The 24,285-nt window shown below is 37.5% G+C and overlaps 1 protein-coding gene across 1 annotated transcript in view; it reads left to right on the top strand.

Moving 5' to 3' along the window:
- LOC120801714 (glypican-6-like) overlaps positions 1-24,285 on the top strand; it is an 85,263-nt gene that overhangs the window by 25,588 nt on the left and 35,390 nt on the right. Inside the window, exons 3-4 of the mRNA XM_040148902.1 lie at positions 7,974-8,365; positions 14,817-14,982. Coding sequence (XP_040004836.1) covers positions 7,974-8,365; positions 14,817-14,982 — 558 coding nt within the window. The remainder of the gene's footprint in view (positions 1-7,973; positions 8,366-14,816; positions 14,983-24,285) is intronic.

Raw genomic sequence — 24,285 nt, 5'->3', positions numbered from 1 at the left:
CTTGGGGTTTGCTGCCACTCTCCATAATTTCATCAGCGTCAAAGCAGATGCTATATGCAGGTTTCAGCTCCACAGCCCTCTGGTGTCTGGAGACTTTGTGTCTGCTGACAGTCTTGACTGACCACCCGCTCAGGGAATATGCAATATTGATTACTAGATTTGAATTACAAACTTATGTTTATTTGTCATTAATTGAATCTGAGTGTTTGAAGTTGTGTGGTTATTTGTTTTGAGCAGGAGAAATCAGTTGAGATTTACCAAGCCACTACCACATATTACTATTTTAGGTATAATTTATTTAGGAATCTGCATTTTTTGGCTTCATGTCCCTTTTTAACAAAATATCGGTCTTGATACCGAGCCAGAACACAAAGCTAAAGTTCCAAACAATACCGTGCTGTTAGTTCATTTAGATGCTCTTTACTATCTATTTAGCACGTAGCTCTGGAGTCCCACCTACACAGAATCAGTGTATGTGTATATTTTCTTCTCTTGATGCAGAGTTTGTGATGAGGGTTACTGTATCTGACAGTAGCTGGCCCGCCCACGCATACCTGACACTACAGCCTATATGTCACAGTACGAGGGCACACGCTCGACTATGCCAAGACCATCTGAGCAGAAATACAGGAATATCCACAACAACCCAGTTACACAGTACAACTGTATGAATCTAAAAGAGAAACAGCATCATCTGAAAAATCAGTGTCAAAAATGATGCCACATTTGCTGCAATTTATTAATAAATGTGCTAATTTATGTATCAAATAGAATGTCAGAATATTCTCATCGTTTTCACCATAATACATACAACAGGAAATAACTGCTCAGAGAAATTAGAAAAAGCAATGGAAGGCACAGAGAATTATTTTCTACCTTGCTTATTAAAGACTAAATCAGGGGTCTTAATTGCTAATCAATTGTTGGCCCCCCTGACCACGAACACCATGGTGCTGGGTAGGCAAACGGAATATTAATGTGGTCCAGCCTCCACAATTGATTTTTTTTTTTCGCAGTGACTGACTCACACACTGTTATAATCCTGGAAGGTTGTTTTACCGTGCTGGTCAAAATTGTTGGCACCCCTGAATTTCAAGTACACAATTAAGAATGTCTTCAGAACTAAATGCATATTAACCAGTTTTGTATAACCAGAATATTTTTAATAAAATGTCCAAGGTTACTGAACAAAAGAAAATTAAAAAAACACAAAACTTGCATAATAGTGAAATGATACAAACACAAAATGTACCCCAAACACAATTATTGGCACCATTCACTACTATTTGGCTGCAGAACCTTTAGCAACAATGGCAGCCTCTTAACGTTTCTTGTAGCCATTTAGAAGCTTTTTGCACTAGTTTCGGCTACTCTTTCATTACTATACATTCATGGTCTCTTAAGTTTGCAGGAGCCCTTATGCAATGGCAGATTTCAGCTCTCTCCAAAGGCTTTCAATGGGATTTAGGTCAGCACTCATTGCTGGACAGTTTAAAACAGTCCATCGTTTGCTTTTCAACCATTCTTTTGTGCTGCTGGATGTGTGCTATTGGTCATTGTGCTGCTGAGAGACCCAAGGCCTTCGCATCAAACCTGTTTTTTCTAAAACTGGGTAACACATTTCTCTCTAAAATGCCTTGGTAATCTTCTGATTTCATCATTCCTTTGATACATTCAATGCCTCCAGTACCAGAAGCAGCAAAGCAGCCCCACAGCATGATAGAACCTCCACTATGTTTTACTGTAGGTAGGGTGTTCTTTTCCTTATGGGCTTCATTTTGTTGCCTATAAACAAACTGATGCACTGCATTTCCAAAGACTTCTACTTTGGTTTCATCTGTCCATAGAACATGATCCCAGAAAGACTGTGGCTTATCTATGGAAGTTTTTGCAAACACTAGTCTTGCCTTTTTGTGCCTTTCTTTCAGTAGTGGGGTCCTCCTTGGCCTTCGCCCATGGAGCCCTAGTTGTTTTAGTATGCAGCGTATGGTTTAAACCACCACTCCAGATTGTTCCAGGTCAGCCTGAAGCTCTTAAATGTCTTGCGTTATGTTTTTTCCACAATCAGCCTTTGCAGACTACTCTCATGGAGTTTCTTCTTAGCACCACGTCCTGGAAGCGTCTTAACAGTTTTATGACTGTAAAACATCTTGATAACATTACGAACTTTTGAAACAGGGGTTTCAAGTTCTTTGGCAATTGCCTCGTAGCCTTTGGAATTGATAATAGCATTTCTGATATTCTCAGACAGCTCTCTTGTCTTTGCCATTGTGAAAAGAAACTGGAAACAATCAGCCCCTTTTATGCAGTAAAACCATCATTCAGTAGTTAATTCAGGTCATGTGAACACTGAAAATTAAGCACAGGTGAGTCTTATTTGTTTTCTTATTTTGTTTAAGGAACTAATTTTAATTCGTCCAAAGGGTGCCAATAATATCGTCAAGCATACATTTGATGTCTGTATTTTTATTTCACCATATGAAAGCATTTTTTGTTGGTTCATTAATTTTGGACATTTTATTAAATATTGTGATTATACAAAATGGTTTCATTTTGCATTTATTTCTGAAGATATTCTAAATTGTATACTTAAAATTCAGGGGTGCCAATAATTCACTATATACTTAAACAAGAATATAAAAAGTGAATTATTACCTCCCTCAGCAGCCCTTGTCAATGTGCCCTGGAGCAAAACACTTAACCCAAAATTAGTCCAAAGAAGCTGCAAACCATAGAAGACCTTACTGTGACGGCAGGCTAGCAGGTCTGGGTGTGTGTGACTAGATGAATGTGATGCTGGACGGTGCTGAGAAGGGCATGCTTGCTCAACAAAACGATTCTTATAGTTAAGAAGTCTTACTGGACCATCCAGTTAATGTTCCAGATCCAGGTAGAAATTCCACAGTACGTACCTCTTTAGACGGTAGGGTTTTTACATGAATGTCTGGGACTGTAGCAATCCTCAGTAGGGTTTCTGATGGACAAGCTTTGATGTTTTTGAATTTTGAAAATAAAGAAGATTTCACTTTAACTTTTTCAAACTCTATTTTTTGTTTATTTATTTTCACAGGACTCTTTGTGTTAGATGACAGAATGTCAAATCCCTTACTTAACTTTCATATATGAGAAAATAGAATCCAATGAGATTAGATTAGACTAGATTAGATTACATTTCATTACATTAGAACTTTTTTGTTGGATATCATTTTTTGGACTCACCAACATACTATTTATTTTTTTATTTAGCAGCTGCGACTTTACATTGAAAACTTGTGCTTTTACCTGTCACTGTGTGACTCACAATAGGAAAATCACAGGAATTAACACAGGAAAATGGGAGACATAAAAGGTGAGCATGTCATGTACTCCACAATATATTAGCACTCGAAGCAGCCCTCTGTAGACCAGCACTTCCTGTCAGACCAATCAATGATCCACCTTATGATTGACGTGTGGATTTCGAAGTGCCCCTTTTGGCAGCAAACCTCACAGTTTTATGTAAAGCCATGAGAGCTCAAAGAGGCTGCAAACCCAGCACTGTACTTTATATTATGCAGTTTCAGTAATCACAAAGTGAGAGACGGGTTCCCTTTGAGTGGCTGAAGTCCTGTAGGAGAAGACACTGACTGGCTCTGCTGGATATAACCAGCTGTTTACGCTACTGCATTAGGGCCAACAAACCATGTCATATCTGCAGTTTACGCAGTTTGGCTTCACTAATAAATTACACATTGTTCTGACAATGTGTTGCTTGCAGGAATGTGTTTTGCAAAGGACACATCTGACAAATGACCAGAAAAAAATATTGTATTGAATTCACCAACACTACAAGTCTTGAATACTGTCTGCACTAATGGAAGAAAAAGTCATATCCTCCTAAGACAGCAATAAAGCATGTGTGAGAGTAAGGTAATTTTAACATTCTGTGAGCATACTTTTCATATTTTACTTTCAGTAGGTGTGCAACATATAACGAATCAGATGTGATTTGGTGTTATATCATGGACAGTTGTGCCATTTTGTTTCTCTGCTTCTGTAATCTGTAATTTCACCTGAATTGCTGAACACTAATGACCACTTTAAATCTATTATACTTTTGTTAGAGCCATTCTGATAAGTGACTATAATGTGCATGGCTCAGAATTGCCAGATGGATCTCTGAGTGGATATGTGTTCAGAGTACGTCATGTGACCTGGCTACCATAAGCTGACTTTTTTTTTAAGTGTATTTGGCTCTTTTGGTACCTTTCATTGGTGTGTGGCCTTGAAATCAAATGCTGCACTTGCTGCAGAAATAAATTGAGAAATTTTAGTATTGGTTAGTCCCCTTAAGGAATATCTGATTTTATATTTACAAGAAGTCATACCAGCTCCTTGCAATTGTGAACAGTTCCACAATATTTGTTGTGTTAAGATTGGAAGAGTGCCAAAAATGTTCCAATCGATTGTGGGTTTTAGCATAAAACAATCCAATTTACCAATTTAATTCTGCAGGCCACTTCTAATGAGGATCTCCACAGTAGATGTCATCCCATCCAAAGCTGCTTAAACTGCTTATGTTCGTAAGACCAAATCAAGTTGACTCTATAGTCTCTATTGTCTCCAAAAGCTGTGGCCTGTTTCTAAATGGAAAGCAAGCAACTTGCCTTCTTCCATCATCAAGCTCAAGGATTTAAAATAAGAGTGGTCTTTTTCAAGATTGCTGAAATAGAGACTACACACATCTCTGACATCTAGGAGAGCATCCATCAGTAGGTTTCCTATGAGAGCTAGCAGCTATGGAAGCACGGAGACACAGGCTTTCTCTTCATCACAGAGAGAATGGCTCGGTGTAACCTCTGCACAGCTCTGTGCGCACAATGAGGAATTGGAGCCAAACTGAGCTTTATCAGTGAAATGTAATGAACTCTCTGCAAGTTAGGTGTATTAGAATCACCCCAGTCCAGGATTTCAGCATCGTTATCCTCTGTTTGCAGCTCTTGCAGCCCTTCATTTAGACAGACATCTCAATTACTACAATGGGTTAAGGATTTATGTTAGCTTTCCTGTTAATTTTAGTCTCTGACATAACACTAAATTTGCTATTATAGAATATGAACCCTCTCATGAATTTTCGCTAATTAGATTAAGATGTCTTTTTTTTTACTAAGTATTGTAGTCACTGAATTATACTGAGGCCATCCATAATGTAATTATTAATTATAATCACTCCAAAACAGAGCTTAGAATTATATCAAATATATTGTCCACATTAACAATAACTTTCCGGTTATATTAAATTAATATCTCAGCTAATGCTGAGAGGTATTTTTTTTCTAAAATGCACCTTTTTAAATGAAATTAGTTTTGAAGTGGTCATTAATCAGTGTGCATATCACTCAGCACCAGTGACTATTTTCATTACCAAAAATGAGTTGCTGAAGCACATTTCATGCTTGGAGCTTTGCATATTTAACTAACTGCTCAGTGTAGTCTTTCATTCACTCTAGAGCATACTCAGAATAACCATACATTGGCCAACACTACAAGTCCTGCATACTGTCTGCACTAATGGAAGAAAAAGTCATATCCTCCTAAGACAGCAATAAAGCATGTGTAGGAGTGAGGTAATTTTAACATTCTGTGAGCATACTTGTCATATTTTACTTTCAGTAGGTGTGCAACATATAACGAATCAGATGTGATTTGGTGTTATATCATGGACAGTTGTGCCATTTTGTTTCTCTGCTTCTGTAATCTGTAATTTCACCTGAATTGCTGAACACTAATGACCACTTTAAATCTATTATACTTTTGTTAGAGCAATTCTGATAAGTGAGTATAATGTGCATGGCTCAGAGGTGCCAGATGGATCTCTGAGTGTTCAGAGTACGTCATGTGACCTGGCTACCATAAACTGCTGTACAGATGCTTTACAGATGCTTTACAGTCACAGGATGAGACTGACCTCTAACAGCCGTAGTAATTATGACAGGAGCAGAGGAGGAAATCAGGTGATGTAGTATAAAGAGTGCTAAAGTCCACTTTGGGAGGAGGTTGAGATGGAAGGACGGGTTGACAAAACACAGGACTTTCACACAGGGGAGCGCTGTTCATTTCCTGTATGAAACCGATAGTCAGTGCTGTTTCTTTTATCCATGAACGTTACATCACTTTAAGTAGATTTTGTGCCTCAACCTAACCAAACAGTGACCATTCCACAACCTTAACCTTGTGTTTATTATTGTTACCATGACAACAAAGGTCCAGTACTCCTGCCGCTGGTACGCTTCTATGGGTCAAATGTGAGGGTAGGGACAAATGACATATATGGTTGTTTAGGCTGGAGGACTTGTCGTTCAGAACATACTGAATACATATCATGGGCTGCAGTTACTGTAAAATGCACTCACTAGTCTACAACATCTGTATAGTCTTAATGGTCCAACTAACTAATAATGATTGAATAACTAACTGTAATGACCACAAAAAAAAAAAAAATAGTAACAGGGTTTCTTTATTTTAACAACTTACCCGTTGTTACACGGACAACCCATGCAGCTCACTGTTTTTAATTATCCCTACCTTTTTAATGTTTTATTTCTGGCTTGTCCAGACAGTCACTCCTCTTTCCACTACCCCATATCACAGAGAAACTAGAGACTTTTACATTTTTTTTATTTACAGTGAATTAAATGACTATGTATGAGGTGAAGCCGCTGCTCATAGTGACTAATCCACAGAGAATTATCTAAAACAACCAGATTTATTTTCAGGAGTTTGCATGGATCAAAACAGAACTACAAACTGAGAGTGAATATTGGACGTAAATTTTTATGGTCTCCAGAAATATTAAGAAAAAAACAAAATCTGTCTTGTGGATGTGTAAATAGGCTACTGTTTGCAAACATATTCACCATAAAAAATTTATGAGATAATAATATATGATTATTGTGTTTACAGCTCTTTCCACTACCTTTCAAGTTGCCAAAAATCTATTAATGCTGCCTTAAAGCTTTGTATTGGACATATTGCCCTATATAAAACAAAAATGTAAGAATAGAAAAGACTCCACTAACACTATCACTAATCTCCACTACCCTTTATAGGACTGGAGTCTCCTCTGACTAGTCTTGAACTATTTCACTTTGCAGTTAAATGTGCAGAGTTTTGAAGCCTATTTAAATTTTAATCTTGGTCCACGAAAGCCAGCACTATCATTATGAATAGCAGATGGTCAGAAATGTTGTCATCTGATATCATTTTCTGGTGAGCCAAAGAAGTCATAGAAATCATGAGGATGACAACAAGTGGTGCAAATAAGGAGAATGCAGAATGGCTGCAAACCTTACAGACAAACTGTATTGTGGAATGATAATAATTCATCTGACAGCCTTATGTTTCCAGTATATAGAGCAGTACTCCAGTCAGAATCTATAATTAGGAAATCATTCACCAATATATATCCTTTCTATCAAGGTACAGTCTGTGCTGCCACTGCTTTCTTTAAATGCAGGTAATGTATTTGGGGGTTTAAAGGTGAGATGTGGACAATACAGACCTCATGCACAGCAAACACAGAACTTATTGCTTTCCAGAAATATATGAGGAAGGCTCCTATTGCAAAGTCAAAAGTAGTTTACTGGAGATAAAAATCAGCAAAGCTGTGATCTCTCTTCAAAATGAAATCAACATCAGACGCCCTAACTCATATGCTATTTTTGTATATTTTTTCTTGTCAGCATATTTGCTGTCGGAATTGCAATCAAGCAGACTTCCTTTTGAAACAGCATTCTGTTTTGCAATCACACACATTTCATGTAATTTAAATGTTATTTTGTTGTAATTCTATTTTAATCACAAATTTAGGCAGGGTTCCCGATGCATCAAGGCATATCTGTGCAAGCCATGTACAGAATAATTCACACCAACATAGTCAAATATGAAAGAAAATCAGACAATAAATAACACTTTTTCATTTCTTCTTAACCCAGAATTCTTCCTGGAGCTGCTGGAGAACACAGAGAGGTCCCTGAATGAGATGTTTGTGAGGACTTACGGCAAGCCTTACATGCAGAACTCAGAGGTCTTTGAGAACCTGTTTGCTGAGCTGAAGCGCTATTACACAGGAGGGAATGTTAACCTGGAGGAAATGCTTAATGACTTTTGGTCGCGGCTACTGGAGCGTATGTTCACGCTGCTCAACTCCCAGTACGTCATCACTGAGGACTATCTGGAGTGTATCAGTAAGTACACCGACCAGCTCAAGCCCTTTGGAGACGTGCCCAGGAAGCTCAAGGCTCAGGTTACCCGGGCATTCATCGCTGCACGCACTTTTGTCCAAGGGCTCTCTGTTGGCCGGGAGGTGGCCCAGAGAGTGTCTAAGGTAAAAGTTTTTCACAATTTTTTTAAAATTCAAATTTAACTGGATTATAAAACACCCAAACACATCAACTGCTTGTTTCTGTCAGTTGAAAACCTGCAACAAAACCATATTTGATTTGATTTGACGGATTCTGTTGGAAAATAGTCAGTATTTGACCTCAGCTGAAATTAAAACTTGCTCGGTTTCCTACACAAATTTTACAAGGCCCATGGTCTTGTTAAGTGTTTCTGCTGTGAGCACACATTTCCCCCTGGTTTTTCACGCAAACAAGTTCCTGCCAGATACTGTTCTGACTAGGCTCTGTGACTAGGCATGTGTTCAGGAAGTTTTGGGCTCAAAGCGGCTTTTTCATGTGCAGTCTAGAAAACAGTGTTGATGGGTATGTGGATTGCTCCGGAGAAATGCCCAGACAATGAAAAAGGAGAAGAAAGAAATTTCCGCCAACACTGTTTATTGCTCTCTTGCCTAATATTTGTTAACTCAGTATACAGAAGCATTAATCATGCCGTAGCCTTAGTATTCTGTTTGATGCGCTGTAATCTTAATGCAGCTTCTGCAGTATATCACACTGCCCTGGGAGTGTGTGTAGTTCTGATCATGTTCAACGTAAGATTAAAGGCAAAGTAAAAGGCTGAGGCTTGGATTTATTAACACTCAACAACAACAGGACTGTTTTTGCAAGTCCCCAGCCACCCAGGTTTCCTTTCACTACTGTATTGATATCAGTTGGATTGGATAATCAACAATATTATAAATATTTATAGGCCTGCCGTGCAGTATAGACACAGAAGCCAATGAAAGTATAGTAACCCTGCCTTTCTCTTAGAAATCAAAACATTCATTTTTTGTTAGTCCCACCATAGTGCACTTGTTGAACTTTAAACATATCCCCTTCTCTGTCTTTATCAGCTCCCCCCACCAGTAGTAGTGGTGAGGCTCATTTGGAAGCAGCCACAGAGGATGTGTTGTTAGTATGCGTTTACTGAGTTACGCCCTGCGTTTCTTATAAGCCAGCATGCCCCAGCTTCACCTCTTGACATTTCAGTGGGACCTTAGATCCAGGTCATGTGTCTGGGACTGCAGCCCTTTGATCCCCCGGGGTATAAACTCATCATGAAGGATTGGGTGTTAGCATAATGGAATAAGACACCCTGCTAGAGGTGTCTGTTGCACAGTGTCTCAGCATTAAGCATGGATGTCACATCCATGCTTGTTGCTGTTGGGATATACTGTATATTGAATTAAAGTAGATGATGCAGTACTTTATCTCTTTTCACAGCTTAAGAGACAAAACACAAAACCTGGCAGAGCTTTGAGGAAGCAGAAACTCATGAAGAACTATTACTGCTACTATTAATGCTGATAGTAATAACAATAATTATTTCTCCTCACTCCTCAAGCAGGCAAAGTGGTGTCTTCTCTTTTGCACTTTTGCTCAGCTTATGTTTTTTCATTTGTTTGTTTAAAATGGAATTTTTTAATTGTCGTCTCATTCTTATTTAATTAATTTTTAACCATCTGTTGTTATTCTTTTTCCTGCAAATAACTTAGTAAAATTGTTTTGAGGATTATTTCATTAATAAATTAAATTTTACATACAATTTCCTATTACTTTCCATAGTTGAGGCTTGAACAACTTGCTGTACAACAATGGAACAGTTTACTTCAGTAATTAGAAATATGGCAGTACAGATGAAGATCTGTGGTTTTTCTATGATTTTATCGTAATCTACATATCATATGTTATCCCCGACTAGCTACCTGTTGTGTGCCCACGTGGTGCTTTACCACAGCAAATTCGCTGTATCTATGTAGCACAAACAACATTGGCAATGGCGTATGCCTTGTCTACAGAAGACCTGTACAACAACTACAGCCTGTTAAATAACATGTTCTGAGTAACTAAGAGCTGAATATCAACTGATTCTGTGGTTGACTAACAACAACACCGTATTGATCCTCTTTGTAGGTATTAACAGAAAAGGCAGCCTTGTATCACTGTGTGACTGGGTACATACAGTTACATTGAGATTTATTCAACCCTGCTGAGTTTTAAATAATAAAGGTTTGCTGATGAGTTGAGTGACATTATCATATTGATAATGAAAAAATGGAACTTGATCTGTCTGAGTAGAAGGATTTTTTTGTAACCAATTCATGTCATGGTTATTAAACCCCCTATCAAATATTGATGTTTTTTAATCACTTGCTAGTACACAAGGCCATCGAATTGTTGCTGAACACAATTAAGCTTTCTGGAACTCTGTAACACTGAATTTGCTTCAGCTGTGATGCAGATATAAATCTGGTCTATGCAGGTGGCCAAGCTTAGTAGCAAATATAGCGAAGATAAAGGAGCTGTCTTAAAAGCTAAGAGAAGAAATTATTTCTTTACTCCCAAAAGTCAGTGGTTACAGGAAGATTTCCAAGACACATCAAGTTCCAAGAGACACAGTTGGCAGTATCATACACAAGTTTAATTCTCATGGTAGAGCAGCAAACTTTCCTGGGTGTGGAAGAGAGAACAAAATTTCTCAAGGGAAAAAAACACCAATTACTGTCAAAGACTGGAGGAGGACCTGATGAAGGCAGTCAATTTCAGACTATAAGAAGAACACTAAAAAAGCAAGTACGTCATGCCCAGAAACGTTGTCTCACTCCATTCTTGACCAAAAAGCACATAAAAAGTCAACTTGAATATGTAAGAAAAAATTTTGATTGGCCTGGAGAGTTCCAGGAGTCTATTTTTATGGAGTGATGAGACTAAAGTGGAACTGTTTGAACCAATGGATCAGCAGTATACCAGGCATAAGAAGGACAAGGCTGACAAGAAAAACATTCCAACAGTCCTAGGGGTCCTTCATGTTGTGCAGGTGTAGGAACCTTGCTAATTTGACCATGTCAATGGCATCATGGATTGTTCAAAATACCGGGCCATTTTGAAGAAGAATGTGGTGCCCTCAGTCCGAAAATTGAAGCTTTACATCACTGAACATATAGTACATCTAAGTCAGCCAAAGTTTGGTTCAAGAATTGTTTCTGGAATATCCGTAATTGGCCATCTCATTCCCCGGATTTAAATCCCATTGAAAATCTTTGGCAGGAGTTAAAGAAAGCAGTGGCAGCATGGACACCAATGAGCTGGTTAAAACTTGAGGAATGGGCTAAAATACCAAAAGAGAGATGTCAGAAGTTTTTAAGAAACTTTCAGAAATGTTTAGTGGAGGTAATAAAGGAAGGATGCTTGATAAAATATTATAGTAGGAGTAATTTTGCTTATGGACTGTCCTCCAGTCCATAAAAAAAACCAAAAAAAACCCCACAGGTTATTTGTTCAAGCAGCTTATTACGACCCATATTTAATTCTAGATATTGTACTGTAGCTAGTAGTTATGATGGGAGCAAAGGAGGAGTATAGTATTGAGTGACAAAGTCAGCGTTAGGTTAGGAGGAAGGGTCGGGGTGACTGGATGGGTCGAAGAAACACAGGACTTTCACACAGGAGGCCGCTATTCGTTTCCCATGTAAAATGGATAGTTGATGTTGTTTGTTTTAACCATGACCGTTCCCCAACCATAACTGTGCGTTAATCCTTGGAACCATAACGACGAAGATCATCTAACCTTGCGGAAGTACTTACTTTAACCTAAACCACCATCTTTCCCTAAACCTAACCAAGTAGTTTTTGTGCCCAAACCTAAGCAAACCATGACCGTGCCACATCTTTGACTGCGTGTTTACTAATGTAACCATGACGATAAATGCCTGCCACTGGTATGCTCCCATGGGTCGTGTCCGAGGGTAGGGACAACCTATCTGGCAGTTTAGGTTGGAGGAATTGTTGGAATATTTCATTTACCTTTAGTACTATTAGTAAGCTCAACTTTAGGTTCGCAAATATATGCATTTTTTAATATGCGTCTTCAAATATTCATTATTAAACTCTTTTCGACTGTTTACCAAGGACTTAGTTGATATATTTTCATTAAATTTTATTAAAATCACTAGAATGTCTTGCAGATTACGGGGAATGAATAATCTTCATTTCAACTGTAATACAGTTTTTACATACATACATACAGTTTTTGTAATACAGTACTGAACTCATTCAGTGTATCATATGTTAATTTTCATACATGGAAAGAAACCACTGATGTTTTGTGTCCAGCTTGTTGTGCATTCACATAAAGGGGTATACGGCAATAAAATGTGATAGGAATTTCTCCTCTTCACAGCCACGACATTCATTTACCACATGCTTTTGTCCAAAGAAACTTACAATAAGTGCATTCATCCTCTATAGAACAAGAACAAAAATTGTTAGTGCATAGTGCAGAGAGTCTTACATTAGCAAGTGTTAATATGGCATGTTTGGGTGTAGTAAAAGGCACACACCTGGTAAAGGCAGATTGTAACCCTGAAAGATGGCTAAATAAGATGCTTGTTAGTGATTCAAGGAAGCATTCATTCACAGAAAAAAAAAGTCCATTAGCTGTGACCCAGGAGCTTTCTTTTCAAACATCTTGATAGGGCTTCAGAGTGAAACCATTTGAGTGTGAAGAGAAAGAATGTTGAGTGCTGCATGCTACTCAGAAATCATGTAAAAAAATATCAGTTTTACTAGGTCATGCAGTCAAGTTTGTATTAGCTATCTCAAATGCCACTATACTAGCTTACACAAGGCAAAGCGCTGATAAGATTTAGCCCCTTAGATATGATACAGCAGAACCGCTGATCCAGCCAGTGGCCTGCTTTGTGCCGTAGTTTGTTCTGTGGGTAATTCTTTACTATCACAATGCCTCCTGAATTACACATACAAATATTTCTTTTTAGTCTCCCGCTGTTCACCAACATGACCTACAGTCTATTCAGGCCACACCAGCCAAGTCAAGTCAAGTCAGTTTTATTTAGAAGAAAAGAACCTGAATGACCCGGATGCTTGTAATTACCACTGTTCATTTGATGTGCCACAGTGCCCCATTAAGCTGCAAATTTTTTTCTTTGTCTTCTCCCTAAAAAGACAAAAGTATATCTAAATCTAACCATCCTTCTCACAGTTATTAGTCTCCCCAAAATGATAATCTGTCTTGGGAAACATTTGAAAAGCATCGTGTTCAATGAGTTGTGAAGGTTTAGCTAGCTTTTGGATTAAGAAAACAACATTGAAACACTCAATTAATACCACAGTTGTTGGTTAAAATGAATAATTATGTACTTGTTCTCCACCCTCGTTAAGTGCATTATGAATTTAATTGTAGCTTATAAATTAATTTAACGTTCACACATCAAGATAATCTTGTGGCTCTGACCAAAGCCACATGAATGTGCCTCCACTCATATGTATGACTTAAGAGCTATACACAACATAAGTAAGACGTCTTTGTTAATATTGAGCATATGTGTTCAGAAGTATTTCTAAATGAATATCTGTATCAGTGCAATTATGCACCTAAACCTATCATTAACTTATTAACAGAATCCTCTTTTAGAGATGCTTTGAAAGTCTGTGATTGATGTTTTAGTCAGAAAACAAATACAGGCTCAGTTTTGAGATCTCAGTCGGCAAATTTAAGCCGAAAGCTAATATGAGGAAGAAGTGAATAGAGCTGTCTCTTAAAGCCCACTCCATTAAATATCTGCCTCATTACCTATAAATTAATCCTGTCAGTACAACATAATAATATATTTCAGTGTGTTGTTGTGCTCTTTTAAGGCCTATATCAGTAGCTTAAGTTAAGGTGCGGTGCATATTAACATGATTTCTGAAATTTCATAGCTGTGGAGTGATTATCTGTGAAAACACACTTGTGCATATCCTGTCTACTGTAGCTTGCATTTTCTGATGTGTGTATATCATGATGACTGATGAGGCCTTACCGACATCTTCAAACTCCACCTGTGACACAGTAACATCATATCTACCTTTTTATTTGTGAAATGAGGGAAATGAAAAGAGAAAGTTGAACAACTGAAGAGCAAAATGCTTGAAAGCTAATTCTGGCTGAAGAGTGGACAGATAAACATGTTTTTATTTCATTTTGACATTTAAATTCAGAGCAAATTGTCTGACGGTGATACCACACACTATGATTGACAGAGATTGCATGTGATAAAAGTCTTTGTTCAGCAGAAACTCTCTCTTGCCTCAACACTTGTGGCAATTCTGAATGTGCACACTAATACAAATCTTTGTCAAATGATTTCCAAAATAATAAACTGACAATAGTTTTCTGGTAAAACAAAAGTTTTCAAATTGTATCAGACAAATAGTCTTCTCTGGACGACTCACTTTAAAACTACTAAGAACCTCAGCTGAACCTCAAATGTAAAATGGCAAACATTCAAATCTTCCGGTTAACTATTAAATGACAGACCATGATTAAAATTATCATGGATTTCGTAGGAGCTGTCGAGATGCTAATGACTGCTGTCACACTCTGTGTTCTTGCAGGTAAGCAGCACTCCAGCATGTACGCGAGCGCTGACAAAGATGCTGTACTGCCCATTTTGTCAGGGCATGCCAGCGGTTAAACCCTGTAAGAACTACTGCCTGAATGTCATGAAGGGCTGCCTGGCCAATCAAGCTGACCTGGATCCAGAGTGGAACCAGTATATTGGTAAGTCTTTTAAATGCTTTTATGTGTATTTACGTGTGGGTGTATGGCTCTAATGGATGTGGTGGATATGGGAAAGAAGCACATCACATTAGCACTCACAATTATGAGACATTTATAGAGTCAGTTTTCAACGTCACCATCACCTTAGCCATACTACTATTTGCTGCTTTACACAGCAGGCTGAATCCAGCAAGTAGCATGAACTGCTTAAAAACTGTACCGATAATAGTATGAGTTGAATAATCTTTTTAACTGCATGTTTTGGACCAGCAAACTACAACAATGAACTGAAAGCATTTTAAGGCATAAGCTGAAAGCTGCAAGCCTTTTACACCACATGGAGTAACTGGATTCTGTTTTAATATCACAAATATTGCCTTATGTAGTTAACACCTTTTTTTTTGTTACACTCATGAAAGAGTAAACACCTTAGTGTTGAAACACAAATGCTTTGGGCACTTTGAGGCTAATGTTTTATGGAAGTAAAGAAAGGCCCTAATAATTTGAATTTATATAAGGTTGAAATTTAAATGCCACAGAATTTACAGCATTGAAATATTTTTACATTATTAATAATCTATCTGAATTTATATGGTTTTTAATTTCCCTCTCTGAAATTTCCACAAGGTTAAATTTCACAGTAATGTATTCAGTTGTTTGTACGATTCAAATTATTATGGTCTCTCTATGCTTCCACAGTGTTTGGTGTTTCTTTTGGCTTATGCAAGGTGAACGCGTGTAACTCTCAAGTAATGCTTTTCACAACGTTTTTTTTCTTCAAACTTTATTGACATGATAAATGAAATGTAAAAGGCGATTAAAGACAAAATGTAAAACTTGTAAGTATGCAGGAGTACATAAATCAGTGTGTTATGTCGTAGAGTTTGACGTCCTATTTTAAAAGAGGTTACAGCTAGGGTTGTATTGTAACCAGGTTTAATTGACAAACATTGGGCCCTCGGATAAGAAGGTGCTTTATTTGTTTTTCTTCTATCAATATTTTCATGCATGAAAAGATTTTATTCATGGAATTCTGCCCTCCTGCTGGGCTAAATGGGGACTTGTAAAAGGGCAGAAGGGCACAGCGGGGAGCGTCAAGTTTTGTGAAGAGAAGTTCAATGGGCACTTGTTCAGCTCAGAAACAAAGAATACAAACATGAATGTAATATTTATGTTTTTATTTAATATTTAATAGAATGCATTGAACAGATGATTCCTGCTGTCAGTTAGATAGGCTCATCCTGTAGGATTGAACTAGAGCAGTGACAGTGAAAATGTGACTAGGGTGCTGTGGGAAATAAAGGAAGGAGCTCTGGTTGTTCCTTGCTACACTGAAATCCCACCACTCAAAATTGAAATTGCACACGAGGTGTTGAAAAAGACAATATGATTCAGCAGTTTTAACTGTTGGGGTGTTTTAAAATAGAATTAAAGATGCAGTAAAATAAAAATTATAAGTTCTGATCACATGTCCCTGCATGAATTGTTTGTTACTTCTTAGTATATATGAAAAATATATTTCAAAATCCGTCTTTTCTCATCCCGTAAAATGTTGAAATATTTTTAATGACTAATTTTGCACTCTGGGGTGTATACACAAATATATCCAGTCAAATGTGATATGGGGCAACCAGCCATCCCCTCCCATCATATAAAATCAGCACCTGACCGTTTGCTTGCTGGTAGTTAGAGTAGTTAGCAGAGTGATGTCACAATCAGAGGTGTGTGTTTAGATGTAAGTTGGTAAAAAAGAAAACAACCTTATTTGTATTTCTGATGAGGATTTTCTAGAGACTGTTGCTCACAAGTCAACACACCTTTGTGCGGTCAAATCAGAGCCCTGAAAGATCTGATCACATGCTTATTGTTCGGTTCTCCTCACCAGTTCCTCGTCATCTGTGGCACTCGGCTATTATACGCTGAGCATGTAGTGCACAACAAGTTTGTGTAAGATCGGGACCTTTACACAGCTGCACAAAGTTTTGTGCCAGTCTTTGTGAGAATAACTGCAAATATATGGACCTGCGAACCAAAACAATGAGCGGGTCAAAGCAGTTGAAAGCTGCAAAGAGCTTTACGGTGGAGCTTTGATTCTCAGTGGGATCTTCGGCACTACCAACATTTATTACATTATAAGGTGTCATTTGATTCGTTGTTATTATCAAAAATGTATCCTAGTGAAGATTTAAAGATATAATTGATTCATGTAGACATGTAGACTTTGGAGACAACAGTAAAGACTTTCATCAACAATGGCCTCAACAGAGATGTCTGCAAAAGAGCAAGTGCATATTGGATTTCTTATATATAAGAAATTTCTTTATACTTCTTTCCTTTATATTTTTTCAGTGGATAACAATGTCATTATTTAATGTCTATCAGAGCATATCGGTCTCTGTTATATTTAGTGTTTTGGTAGTAATTTATTAGGTCAGGGGTAGTTTTGCTTGTTCTGCAAAAACAATAGAAAAAAAACATTGTTGATATATTACTAAGGTGATATAATACAAAACTGCACCTACATGCATGATGTCTGACAGTTTATTTCTATGACTATACATTGCATGTCAGGCAGGAAAGAAACAAAATTTGTTGGCCTTTGCTGTGGAGGCATGCTGCTGAACCGAAGCAGATCTGTTTCACATATTATCCGTGGTGGCCTTAACGGCTCTAGGTGTTCAGCAAGAGCAGGGCAGGGCAGCTGCAGTGCGACAGGAGAAACGACACAACTGACAGATGCCGGCTTGTGTTATGTAGGGGTGTAGTGGAGTATAAACCCACAATAATGAACCACTCAAAACCTGGAAGACTATGTACGCAAATTCCAGTATGCTCTCTTGCACTTTTTCTTTTGTATACTCTGGGGTCAGTCATATTTGTCTTCCAGTGGATCATGGTGTTCTCAGATGAGCATGGAGCAAAGCACCAGCTGCAAGTGGGACTAAAAGTAAACACTTCTCTGAGCTAAACAAAAGCAAAAGCATTGACCGATGCAGATTCCAAGGGACACACAAGTAATTGGTGGTCCGCATGGAGTAAAGTAAGAGGCTGTCAGTCATTTTTGAGCTCCATAACTTATGTTGTTAGAAATTTCTGCAGTTTAAACCAAACTGACAAATACTGAGAAAGAAAGGACAGCTTGATGCAGGTTTAGCTTTAAAGCTAACCTACAATGTTTTATGAAAGGATCATTTAGATTTATAAGGAGGGTGTTATTCATGATATATTTAGAGTTATTTGGACAATTAACAAACTGACCAGATGTGAGTGAACCAGAATGATAATTATGAAAATGAACTGTAAACATAATTACAGATTTTATTTTTCTCACTCCATCTTGTTGCAAAACAATACACTTGTTGTGTTCATCAAGTCCTTAAAAGAAAGACAGGGTGCCTTCTTTTCTGACACCAAGGGGCATGTTGGAAATTTGTTGGGTTTTTTGTAACATCACGTTACAATATGGAATGATATCTGTTTAAAGGTCAAAAAAATTCAGTCAGAAAAGGATGAAACTGCATATTACGGCCTAACAGTCTTGCCTCTTATGAAACTTAACAGGGTGAGATACCTGCATTTGACAGAAAGAATCTCAATGTTTTTACTTCACATTTGCTTTTATATACATAAATCCATCATTACTCACATTCTATTTGATTAATATTAGTTTTTCTCAATTTATTAGTTAATATATAATTCACTCGATATTTTGCAGTATATATTTACATTATTTTTTAAATTTTTATTTTATATTTAGAACTGTGGGGAGATTTCTTTTTAACCTTTTTAGATGAATTTAAATTTAATTAAACTAATTGTCATTTTAGGTCAGTACTTTATAGCTGAACTAACTTATTCAGGTCACACAGCATATAAGCAGAACACTATACATAGAGCATCTTCCAGGCTTGTGATGTGTCACGACAGCAGCACATGACCTTTTACGGGGGGTGTTGGTGCTGGAACTTATTATAGCATTTGGTAAAAATCGTGTAAATTTTGTCCCCGCTGGGAATAAAAATAATCCAGCAGAGGCGCGGATATATAGACGAGAGAGGGGGAAATCCCCCCTTCCCCGCTGGCGAATCGCACCCAGACTATAATTGATAAACCAACATTAGCCCAGCTATTGCAGTGAATGTTAAATTTTAGAGTGGCAGATGGAAGATGATGGTGTGCTTCTGCATTATTAATCTCTGATATGAATATTTAGACAATCTTTCCTCTATTTTGCATGCTGCACCAACTTTAGTGGAGTCATTATGGTTTAACAGTCACCTTTTAGTTGGACACAACACCCGACACACTGAATAATAGTTCATGATCTGATACCAATATTAACTGGTTCAGTAACTCCTAAAAGTGGTACCCAGAATGAAAATCACAACCTCTGTGTGTGTTGTTACTTTAAAATTATATATTTACTCATGTACATGCAGTATACAATATAAAGTTCCCAAAAACAAATGGAACACAGCACAAAAAATAACTCAAATACAGTGTATTTCAATGTCATTTTTACCAGTTATACAGATTTAGGGGTTTTATTGGTGAGGTGAAGCGCATGGCTGAAGCAATTAGTCAATTCATTAATTATTTGACAAATAGAAAAAAAGTAGCAAGAATTTTTGATAATTGATTACTCATTTAAATACGTGGTTGCAGCCGCTCCCAAGTGGGGATTCGCTGATTTTCTCTGTTTCTATATCATTATAAACTGAATCTTCTCGGGTTATGGACTGTTGGTCAGAGAAAACAAGACATCTGAAGACATCACCTTGTACTCTGGGATATTATAGTATATGTTAATATTTTCTGATAATCAATAGATTCAGAAAAAAAATCCGTTGCAAACCTGAGAGTACATTTTAAAAACGAAAAAAGATCCGATGCTGATGAAACCAGTAGAATAACACTGTCCCAAAATAAAACACTGTCTACTATCGCTGTAGCTTCTGTTGTTTTTGAAAACACAGTAATGGACAAAATTGGTTGCTAAGAAACACCTGTCAGAGCTTACATTCAATCAACAAAGTAAACAGGGCATGATCACTGGCTGTTGCAGTATGTCTGTTAATTACAGTTTCAACAGGCCAAGCAGCAGATTAATCTTCCGTGTCAGTGTGTTTTTAAGTTTGTCTCCGAATATAGCAATATTAATCTCCTTCCGTCTATTTTCAAAGCCACTTATCCTGTCCTGCAGACGAAACAAGAGTCACCATTTCCCCTCATCTGCATGTCTTTGGACTGCACGAGAAACAGGGAGGACACACAAACTCAAACACTGTGTGTCTCTACTAATACATTACAATATACTGTATATAATTGAGTGTCAGTAAGAGAGATTGTTGCTTGCTTATACAAACCAACCAAGAGTCTTTCAGTCCAAGTAGGAATGTCTACATTCACTCCCCTAACAAAGAATCAGATTTAGACGCGGCTCCACTTGAATTTAGACAACTTTGCATTTCTGCCATTAATCCTGGAGCAATGTTCATTCTGTCTTTATCAGAACTCTTGTCAATTGGATTATTGTTCCTCTGTGTAGATTAAATGCCAGTTCTATATCTTTTGGCGCTGACATTTCATGCTCATTATAGAATGAAAGATTTTCAATTAGCTGAAGGTCCAACCACAGAAAAGGTATCGACTTGGCTCTGGGTGTTAAATTGTGAAGAACGCTCTTTCATGTTCTGCACAGACAGATTAGTGTAGTATGTAATGCCATATACATGGGTAGTATTTTACTATGAATCATACTGTACCAATGCATTGTTATTTCTCGGACATGGCAGTTAGTCACACTGCCTTTATTTACATATAGTGGTCAGCCAGAATGGGTTATATTAGCTCTCTTAAAAAGAATAAGCTTTGGCTTGAGACAAACTGGGGAAAACACCTGAGAATCCTGCAGAGCCCACACAGACTTGCAGCTAAAATATTCATCTTGCTTCCTGTGGCATCCATTCAGACCAACATCAAATACCTGCTCCACTGACCAGAGAAGACAAGATATTGGGGAGGTGAAAACTAATCCAACCAAAGAGTGAGAAATCCTTTAAACCTGGAGGCTGTGCCCCTGATAGCAATGATTTTTCCCTACAGCACCTTTTCACTGCAAGACTCCACTTGCAGGAAATAACACCCTCTGATTAAATAAATTCCAGCTTGTGACAGAACTTGAACAAAAATATGCACAGTTCACATAAACCAACTCCTCACCTTCATTTATCCATTATGTGACTGTGGAACGAAAAGGGACTGCTGTGGAACTGCCAGAGGCAAACTAAAACAGATGTGTGCCTGAAGAGCAGCTGGAATGCTATATATATTCCACAGAAATGTGAAATGTCTCCGAAATTTATTTGCCCGTTCAATATCTTTTTTCTGTTTTTGTACTGCACTTTCACAGCAGAAGAAAAATAACAATGCGTCAAGAGTTTCATTTTTGGATGTTTTGCTTTGATGCTTCACTTTCTCTGAAATGAACTGTTTGTTGTTGAGGCCAGTGTACAATCAATGATGGAAAAACTGCAATGCTAAATCACATCATTCCTATGTATTTGTATTCATGTGACACACAGTGCACATATGCATCTCGGCGAGGAGATCTTGTAAGTTTGCACTACTAACGACCTTAGATCAAATGGGCTTTCCCATGTGCTTGTTTTGCTTGCACATGATTAATTACACAAGCAGATAAGATATGACCAGCATTTGGAAAGGAGCTGTTCTTGAAACTAAAGTAGCTTTAGTTTCAGAGGGTCATCTAATTGGTAATTTTAATACGTAACAATTTTGCTCAGTAGTGTTGGTGAGTATGTGTTCATGTAGCAGCTAAAATGAGCATAACATAACATAAACTAAATAGAGCTAGAATGTCACACTGTAATCTGTACTTCTTCCTTAATGTTACACTGAACAAATCAAATCTGAAATAAATCATACAGTAGATGAAACGGGCTCTGCTTAGTAGCCAGTCTCTAATCCATCCATTCCCACTGGAGAACAAATCCTTGCTGACCTCTCCCCACTCTGCTCCTAATCACAAGACTTGCTCAGTGCATTAATTATGGAAGCAGATGCTGATTACAATATTTTAAACACTATATTGTATGGATACTTGCAATAAATTCGTGGCAAATACCAGAATTTGATGAAGAAATTAATTTGTAATAAATGTTGCTTTGTTATGTACCGCATCACCTTATAACCATGCATTTCATTTTCCATGTGCATGTACATGAATTAGTTAGAGCACGGAGCTACTGATGAACAGCTGTCAGCCTGTTCAATGCACCTGAGAACTCTGCAATGAACATAATCAGGACCCACACACCAAATGCTCTGGGATATATAGAGCATTATGCTCGCTGCATAAATCTCTGGATATCTGTTTTAAGAAGATTGCTTTGACAGTATGTAGTTTTCTTAAAAGCTCTTCCGGTCGTGTATCCTTTTTGTTGAAGAACGTTCTGAAGCAGACTGTTTTTAACCATTTTTGATGTTATTTATCAAGCTGTCCGTACAAACTGATGCCCTCTTCCTCTCAGGTCATTTGAATATCAGTTGCATGCTGTGGTGATGAATATTGTCCTCTGCAGTTTGCACCCCACATGTCATTATAATTTTCTTCTTTTTTTTTTTTTTCTGCTGACACATAGTTGACACCTGTGATAGAACATTTCCTCCTGCAACTTCACAATATTCATAGTGAGACTTGCCCTTGGCTCAAAGTAATTTTTAAGTGAACTGGTTGGGTGTGTATTTGCAATCTTGTTGGATTGGTGTTTACAGGCTGTTACTGTTCTCTCTGGAGAGACATGTCACCACATTGGAAGTGATCTGCATCGATTCTATCTGCTCATTTCTTTTTAATTAGGTGATTAGTTTCACTTGGTAACTGGAGCCAGCCACAACCCCACTGTTTATGAAAATTCAAGCCGGCAACATATCCTTTCCATTGTGAAAAATTCCTCATGAATAAAATATTGACTGGAAAAAACCTTACCCAAACACGCTGTGAGTGGACAACCCATGGCTACAAGTCAGACCACACATAGACCAAAATATCTTCTGCTCACAAGGATGTTAAAGAGTTTTGAATTTTGTGCTTTTACCATAATTAATTCAAACACTGATATACAATATTTCACACCTTTACAGTTTACCATAATTAAGGGAGTCTAAAACTCCCTTCACACCTACAGAGTGGCACGGGTTAAACATGAGCCTAGCAGCCAAATCATCCAACCAGTGACCCTCCTCCCAAATAGATTTGAATGTGGTCCAGACAATACTTGGCTTTAGTTAACAGGCATTTAAATTAAGCATACGGTAGGAATTTAATTCAGTGTTATTAATGTTTAAAATAGATTTAATCCACTCTGCAACTGATCTAACAAATGAAGAGAGAGATAGAGAGCACACGAGTGGGCGAGTGAAAGAGAGCAAGAGCATTGAAAGAGCAGAAACTTATCTCTATTTGGTACTCATCTAATGTAATTGTGTATGGAGCTGCAGTTGCAGACTTGAGTCTCTGGGAACGGTGACAGTCACGGATTAACCTATGACAGATGTCACCTATGAAATAATCAGTGGTGGAGGAGTATCCACCACTGATTAAAAGTAAGTATGTAAATAAGTATCCTTTTCTTGAGTAAAAAGTAAAAATATTCCCTTACAAGTAAAAGTCCTATATTGAAAATCTTACTTAACTAACAGTATGTAAGCAACGCATCATGTTTTATAAGTATTTCATATGTTTTCTATGCAAAAATCTTAATTTCATAAGTAACTAGAAACTCCAGCTGTCAGATAAAAAGTTCAGTGTTTCTCCCTGAAATATAGTGAAACTATAAAGTGGCATAAAAATAAAATACTCAAGTTCTTTAAATCTTTACGTAACTACAGTAGTAGAGTAAATGTACTTAGTTACACGGGTTATATTGAAAACCCACTAGGCAAAGAGAGAGAAGATCGTGATGACAGTTTGCTCCTACTGAATATCATGAATCAATTCTGATTTGTCTCTTTAAAAATATGGCCCTAATGCCACTTTTTATCAGCACAATCTTCCAGTGTAAATGCTGCATCTTTAGGTGTAGTATTCAAAATCTGGGGCCTTTTACCCCTGCAATGCTGATTAATGTCTTGGTTGGTCATGGAACTGCTTAGACTCCGTCCTCTACCGTTATTTATGAGTGTAAATAATTATGAGTCTCTAGGCTTTGCTTGTTCTACATAATGTCCTCTAAGAAAAAGGAGGACAGAAAAACCCCTTGCATCTGATATTTCTCTAAT

The sequence above is a fragment of the Xiphias gladius genome, chromosome 16 (genome assembly GCF_016859285.1).
Source record: "Xiphias gladius isolate SHS-SW01 ecotype Sanya breed wild chromosome 16, ASM1685928v1, whole genome shotgun sequence".
In the NCBI taxonomy this organism is placed as follows: Eukaryota; Metazoa; Chordata; class Actinopteri; order Istiophoriformes; family Xiphiidae; genus Xiphias; species Xiphias gladius.
Note: the sequence above shows the minus strand (reverse complement) of the source record. Positions and strands in the feature narration are given on the sequence as shown.